The sequence below is a fragment of the Microtus oregoni genome, unplaced genomic scaffold, assembly GCF_018167655.1.
Source record: "Microtus oregoni isolate MIOR12 unplaced genomic scaffold, Mior012 000016F_ref0000370, whole genome shotgun sequence".
Taxonomy (NCBI): domain Eukaryota; kingdom Metazoa; phylum Chordata; class Mammalia; order Rodentia; family Cricetidae; genus Microtus; species Microtus oregoni.
Window position 1 is genome coordinate 43,160,526 of NW_024543075.1, and position 8,059 is coordinate 43,168,584.

The 8,059-nt window shown below is 40.2% G+C and overlaps 1 protein-coding gene across 1 annotated transcript; it reads right to left on the bottom strand.

Annotated features, from left to right (window-relative positions):
- Nucleotides 1-6,162: 6,162 nt before the first annotated feature.
- Nucleotides 6,163-7,137, bottom strand: LOC121458116 (olfactory receptor 51D1). Its single transcript, XM_041667245.1, has one exon. The coding sequence runs from the start codon at nucleotides 7,135-7,137 to the stop codon at nucleotides 6,163-6,165; it is 975 nt and encodes a 324-aa protein (XP_041523179.1).
- Between the last annotated feature and the right edge of the window lie 922 nt (nucleotides 7,138-8,059).

Sequence of the window (8,059 nt, forward strand, 5' to 3'; positions counted from 1 at the left end):
TTCTGGCTGTTACAGCAGACAGACACAGCAGCTATGGCTAGTCACAACAGCTTTGCACAAACAAAATAATGAAAAACAATGAAAGTAGGAGGGGAAGTAGTTGGGAAGAAGAAGCTGTGGGAGTGGAAGGAGCTAAGAGAAGGTCATGGGGATGAACATCACCACAATGTGTTGTACACACATGTACAAAATTGACAAAAGAGAAAGCCAATAACAGAAAGCAATGTCTCATGACTACGTTAATCATAAGAATGCTAAAGTAGCTTTACTCCTATTTAAAAACACACATTTCATAGCAAAACAAATTTCTATAAACACATAAAAGTGATAAAAATACAGAAAAAAGATATCTAGAATTGTGGTCAAATGTCTCAATAAGTCACTCAAGAATTGATGAACATGGCCTGCCACAGCCAGGGTCTGTGTTGATATCCATGGCTGCTGTTACCACTGAAGGCCATGGGGATGCCTGGGGTCTGGGCCACCACCTAGAGCCATGTTACTGTCTGAAGGCCACCCTGCAGCTGGGGCGATGACAATCTGAGTGGCTTGCAGGGCCATGGTGACATCTAGGCCCAGACTGCTGCTGAAGGCCATATCTGGGTCCTGACCCTACCATAGCCAGGGTCTGTGTTGATGTCCATGAGTTAAGTACAAGGGCCATGCTGATCTGACCCTGCCTCTCACTGGCCTCAGAGAACCACCCAATGCCCTCACCAGAGAGCTGACCTCCTCAGTGACCCCAGGATTCCGGAATCCATTACCCCAGCATGGGAGAACTGGCCCTGTTCTTTATAGGACAACTGGCCCAGCACTTGGGAAAGCTGGCTCCACCCCTCACCTGACAGGGGTGGTCCCTGAGTCCTGGACAGACCAACTCTTAGCTACCTTCCAGGCACACATCTAGGACTTTCAGTTGGCACCTCCCAACATGTACCCCATCTATAGCCTGCTGGAACGCATGAAGAGACTGGCCTTGCAGAACCATAGTCAGGGTCTCCATGACTCCAGGCAATAGCAGGATATCCAAGAGAGGATTCAGTGAGAGTCCAGCATTGATGTTGTACCAGACGCCCGAGATCTGAAACCTAAGCAGTCACAAACTACACAATGGAAGTTTACAAATAAAGCTGTGAGGACAAAAGGGTCTGCTGCATGACACACAGCAGCTCCAAGGGCCGCTGCGAGGAGTGGGGATGTGACGGAGAGGCAGGAAAGATGGAGGAGCAAAGTGTTTCTTTCGTTTGCTTTTTTATTTGTTTTTGGATTGAGGGGGTGTTTATGTCTTTTTAATTACTATTCTTATGTGAACTTTTATGTGTTTATTTACTTTTATCTATTTCATTTTTATTATTGATTTTTAAGTTTTTCATTGGGGAGGATGCTACAAGGGTATCATAAGGGATAAATAGTTGGATTGAGGAGTATGATGTAAAATTCCCAAAAATTCAATAAAGAAAGTTTTCAAAGAATCAATTAAAACATACTTAATAATGAAAGACTGAGTCTTATCCCTTTAAGATGGTATAGCAAGTTCATGTTTAGCTTTTGTTACAAATGACTCCATTTTGAAAAGCAAAAAATAAAACTGTCTTCATTCCTAGACAACATGAACATTTGTCAAGAAATCCTAGAAATAACATTTGAGTTGGAAACTTTTAAGATTCAGGATGAATAAAGAGAAATTCTAGTTCTCTGTACTAACAATATGTAAGTTTTCATTTTAACTGAATAGACAGTATCACTTATATCAGCATCAAAACTGTAAAAATATTTAGAGATAACGCTGGAAAAAATACTTTAAGTGCTGAATTGAGACTATGCTCTTTCAGATGGCTCAGCAGTTAAGAGTACTGCCTTCTCTTCCAAACGTCCTGAGTTCAATTCCCAGCAACCACATGATGGCTCACCATCATCTGTAATGAGATCTGGCGCCCTCTTGAGGAGAAGACCTGGCCAGCCATCCTCATCAATAGAGACCATAAAACCCAATATGGACAAGTTCAACATTTTACAAAGAGGAAAATATCCTGCTCATAGGCTGGAAGACTCAATCAAACTAATTCTCTCGAACTGGATCAATAGATTCCATGCAGCCCAAAACAAACTTTAAAAAGAATTTTGTTCTACTTTGTACTTAGGTTGTTATAATTTTTAAATTGCTGATAAAATTTACATGGAAATATAAACAGATCAACTTTGAAAAGGAGAAGCAAAGTTGAAGTATTCAAAATAGTTCACTTTCTATAGATTTCTTACAATCTAATCAAACTAATCAAAACAAGGTGATCTTGGTATAAACATGTCATGAAGCAGAATAGTCTAGAGTTAGACAAACACTTGTGAAAATAATCAATTTATGCATAGGCAGCATAATCAAACATAGTAATACAACGTTACTAGCTATATAGTTATGCACAGATAAGCCAGTGTTACTAAGATGAGCAGATGTCATTGTGGGAGCAAGTTAACTTTGATCTGCATTTTACACAGCACACTCAAACAACTCAAAACGGATCATAGACCTAAAACTGCAAAGCTTCTACAGAAGTGTCTTCTGTGACTTCCAGTTTGCAAATGAGTTTTTAGATGCAACCAACAAAAGTATAAACTTGACAAATCAAACTTCATCAAATAAAAAGTCTTTTACAACACATGAAAGACAGCAAGTTCAAGGTTAGTCACACGGTGGGGAAAGATGCAAAGTGCATACTGATAAAAGATGTGTACACAAAGCATGTTTGAAACTCAGCGTGGCTGCTGAGATGGTTCAGTAAATAAAGGGGCTTATCAAGAAATATATTGCTTGTCTTCCACACAAGAGATTGTTGGCATGGAATAACTATCCAATGATTCCTCCAGCACGCAGCACACACTTGAGATCATTCTTTGATCATTCATTACTCTTCTTTTGGACCCTTTACTGTGTATTAATCTCACAGTCAGATCTGAAGTGCAAGTTTGTAACATTGGAAGGAGGGAGGTAGAGTTAAGCCACAGTTGCATGGCCTTAGAACAGTCATAAACCTGTCAGAGCCTTGACTTCCTCATCTGTGAAATGGCGGAAAACAATACCTAAAATATAATGCTGCTATATTATAGTTTTATATAGCTTGACCATAATAGTTGGAGAAAGCATTTGGGGGACTTCATAGGATACTGCAAGAACAGTCAAGAAACACAGTTAAGAGGAAGAAGTAAGAGGTGAGGTTAGATAAGGGAACAAGAGTAAATTTTTAAGATAAAATAAAATGCGCTCTCCTTCTTCATATTGCTAAGCAACAGAGTCACATAAGCACAGAGCTCCTTATTTCCAGGTATAGAAGTATGGATATTGACAAGGGGACAGGAAAGTATCATAGGGGTATTTAAATTTTATTGTAGAGAATAAGCAGAAAGTTGCTTATTCTCCATGAGATCCATAACAGAGGAAGACACATCCAGATGGATTATAGAGGTTGATGCTCCATGACAGAGGGAGCACAGAGACTATGAGAGTTTAAGGGAAGTACTTTGTCTAACTAGATTCCCCAGCAGAGTCACAGTGACCCTAGTCATCACCAGTCATGTAACCAAGGAGATTCAGAGAATTCAGAGATTCCCAAACCCTCCTGAGAAGACAGTCAAGCAATAATCTAGGCAAGGGAGCAGCTTTCAGACCTGGCATGGAACTCGGTTATTAAAACTGGGAATTGATGTTCTTAGAAACCTATATTCCAGGAGAAGTATAACATATATGGTTGTCATTTTTATTATTTAAAAAAACCATTATCATCAATATTTATTAATCGCTTTTGATTTTTCCCATGTTCATATTCATTATCTCACTTAACCCCACAGTCATTTAATAAGTCTTATGTTGCATTTACATTTCATAGTGGTAATAGTCTGTAAAATTGCTATGTTTCCACAGGCTAAAGAACTAGTCTCCAAATAAAAGTGATTAATCTTAATCTGAACCCCGTATGATTCCAGCCCCACAGTGCATCCCTTTCTGATGATGACAAAGGCCACATCTGAAGGAAGTTCTTGTCAGAGTTGTGCATTTTTGTATTCCATTTCTAAGTCATATCACAACACAGAGATATAAATTTCAACCTCTCTTAAAATTTGCAAAATAATCTTTTATGATAAAAGGGGTTGATTGATTGGTTTTTAAATTGGGCATAACAATATATCAGAATAGCAACCACTGACACAATTCTGCAATTTTACAAAAATTCCAGAGGGCTGTTCACATAGACCATAACATAAATGGTGCTTTCTAAACTCATATCATAAAACAGGATATATACGATCATCTACTGAATGCTGATAACACTTAATTAACACTTTAAAAAGATGTCAAAAGTATCTATTTCATTGCTGACTTTGTAGTTGGTCATTGTACTCATGAGGAAATGAGATCAAGAGAGATTATAAAATATACCTTGTCATGGTATTTCCAAATTTTTACCTTTTACATTGTATTTCAATATTTTTCCTCTGTCATAATCTTCATTGGTTTCTATCTATACTTCTTACATGTAAATCTTTCTGTGCCTAATGTCAAGATCTGTAAGCAGATTGAGTGTGCCATCAGTAAGGTGTACCATACGCTCACAGACATCACACACGTACATCTTCTTCTGCTCCTTGCTCCCCCAGCAAGATTAACAGATCTACAGTCAAGGACTTTTGAACATGCTTGGTAAACCACCAGTGAATGAAAGGGGGAGACAAGGAAGCTATACCTACCACTGAGGAAGGAAGACTGAGATAAGGACTTCAAGAAGCCCATATGAAAAGGCAGGAAGACGAGAAGATGCCGTGAGAAAGATAGAAAAGGTATAAACTGGCCTTGAGAGAGAAAGAAAAAGCAGCATGATTATTTATGCTCCCAGAGTCATAACCAAAGCCTGAGCTTGACAGAGGACCCAGATATCTTAGAGATTTGTGTCTCAGTATTGAAAATTATTCCTGCTGCTCATAACCAGGCTTCCTCAACCTTATACTTCTACCTACAGCTCCACACTGAAACCACTTACCAATCCAGAACTTCCAAGTCTGCACTGAGTCTTGAGTCACATGAACCATACTTGACACAAAAGGAAAATGTATCTAAGACATATGTGCTGGGAATATATCCCAAAATTAATTATCACAGCAAAGGACAGATACATACACATACACGCACATGTCGATAATCACATTTGTATCAAAAATGCAATGCACTATAGACATAGTATAGACATATGCCAGAAGACAAAAAGCACATGTGCTGAAGGACATGTTATCCCAGGACTACACACCCATAGATAGCTGTATCGCATTCTACAGATACGAGCAAAGGAAGACAGGCACCAGGGATCCACAAATACACTTCCCACCATCGAGATGCACAAAACAGCAGTCTTACACAGATACAAATCAACACTCCAGCTGACGTATATCTCATGAACAAGGTAAAGGTACAGCCAACGACATCAGTCATAACATACACACATCAGGACATAACTAACACATTCACCAGGACATAGCTAGCACACACTCATGTTTCTCTCTCCCTCTTTCACTCCCTTTACTTTTCTATATAAACATATTCACAAATATCCAAAACCAAAATAGAAAACATCCTTATAGGAGTAACAGTCTCTATGAAGTCCCCAGGTCGACACTTACAGATTCCACATAAATGCATGCAAATGTACAAAGAAACTTCAACATTTCATATCAATTGCCTCCTCTCCAGTTACATCTCCTCCAAATGCCTTCATTAGCCCTCAATTATAATTACACAACTACTTTGAGGTATGAGTAATATGTTATATAATCAACAGATTCACTGACACGTACACAGGGGAGAAAGCACCATAAAAAATTATATATCAAAAGTAAAGAATTATGAGATATGGTGTTTATAGCCTTCCCATTTCAAAACTATGTATATTTCCTAGTTAAGAGAAAGGGAGATGGCATAGTTATTACACCAGAGACCATAACACAGCTGCTATCCATAATGGTCTGTCCAGACTGGTCAGAAGTATATGAGTATTGACGTATGAGTATAAGTATTGACGTATATTCCAGGAAACAAAGAAGCAAACTCTATCTGTTGCCGTAACTAGAAGCAGACAGCCCAGTGAGCTGCATGCTGTAATAATCAAGGCGTCCTGCATATCCTCACCTGGCATCTTGTGAGAAAATACGGGTAATTCTTGAACGGATCTCCTTGGTCTTCGCTCCATAGACAATGGGGTTGACCACAGGTGGTAGCAGGAGGTAGATATTAGCCATAACCACATGGACCAGGGATGTGGGACCACCCAGCCTGTGTACCACTGATAGCCCGATGAGGGGCACATAGAAGACCAGGACAGCACAGAGATGGGAGATACAGGTGTTGAAAGCCTTGAGTGCTGCCCCTCGAGTTGACAACTCCAACACAGCCCTCAGGATGAGGATATAGGAGAAGCCAATGAAGAGGGAGTCCACACCCATAACTGAGAGGATGATGAAGAGTCCATAAACTACATTGACTTTGGTGTCGGTACAGGATAGCTTCATAATATCTTGATGAAGACAGAAGGAGTGTGTGACCGTATGTGTTCGGCAGTATGACAACCGCTTCAAAAGGAAGGGCAGTGGGAAGAAGAATATAAATCCTCTGGTCAGGGAAGCTAGCCCAATCTTGGCCACCATATGCCCTGTGAGCACAGAAGTATGGTGTAATGGGTAGCAGATGGCCACAAAGCGGTCAAAAGCCATGGCCAGCAGGACAGCAGACTCCATAGCTGATAGAGCATGAATAAGAAACATTTGGGTCAAGCAAATGTTGAACTTGATCTCCTGAATGCCTGTCAGAAACAAGCTGGCCATTTTGGGCATGGTGACAGAGGAAAGGACCAGGTCAATGGTAGAAAGCATGGCCAGGAAGAGGTACATGGGTTCGTGCAAGTGTCTCTCCACACGAATGATGAGGATGATGGCCAGGTTGCCCAGTGTGGCCACTGCATACATGAAGCATAAGGGGAAAGCCAGCCAAAAGTGGACATTAGGTCCCAGGCCAGGGATGCCTACCAGTAGGAAATGGGCTGGATGGGCCAAACTTCCATTTGAAGTGGTGGTGAGAGGGACCAAGGGCTGTAGTGTCTGCATGCCAGATCCAGAGACTGGGAAAGAGAAAAGGAAAAACAGCATTTCGGTTACGGTCCAGAGAAGAGAAAGAACTAACAAGGAAAAGATGTTGGAGTAGTAATAGTAAAAAAGGATTTAATTTAAAAAGTCCTCAAGTATCTTGAACCCCCACCTCTTTCTGTTCTCATTCTTCCTATTTTTAATTTATAAACTTTATTATTAAAAATGTAAGTAAATGAAAATATCACACACCAAAATTAACCAGATTCAAAGTCTTGTTTTATACACCTCCTCTAAACATCCCAATCTTCATCCTGACCCTCTGAGGTCCCAGAACTACAGAAGAAAACATTCTATTAATCTTGATGAGTGAATGCCTCCTCCTCAAACACTCAGAACAATCTTTCTTTCTTTTCAGAGCTGATAGCACTGGCCTGGCTGTGACTCTTAGCTACAGCCCTGCAGGTCTTCACAGACCTTCCATTCTGACTCTGCTGCTTCAGGTGTAATCTGGGCTTGGGCAGGATTAGGTCTAGAACCAGAGGCTTGCTATTCGACTGCCTCTGGCCTATCACAATCTGGTTCATGGCAGGAAATGGGAACTCATCCTAGAATCTGTTTGCAAGACAGAGTTCTTTCTCTAAGTCTATACAGTATTTACCACTCCCTTAGTAAAATTATCTGATATGAAGCTGGAATGAAGAGGCTTTGAAGAAGTTGAAGAGAAGGAGGAAGAGGAGGATGAATATGATCAAAATGCATTGTACCCTTGTATGACATTCCCAAATAAATAAAGTAATTCCTTGATTATCTGAGTTGGATGCAAACAGTGTCCACCAGAACCTGTTCAGCCAGGATTTCCAAGTCAGGCTGTTTTTAAAAATTATTCCTTTCCCCCGAAGTGATTGGTCTTTTTCATCTGTGAGAACTATGGAAACCTGTT

Bases quoted from the DNA above. Each gene is read 5' to 3' on its own strand.
- LOC121458116 (XM_041667245.1), bottom strand. From the start codon at position 7,137: ATGCAGACACTACAGCCCTTGGTCCCTCTCACCACCACTTCAAATGGA.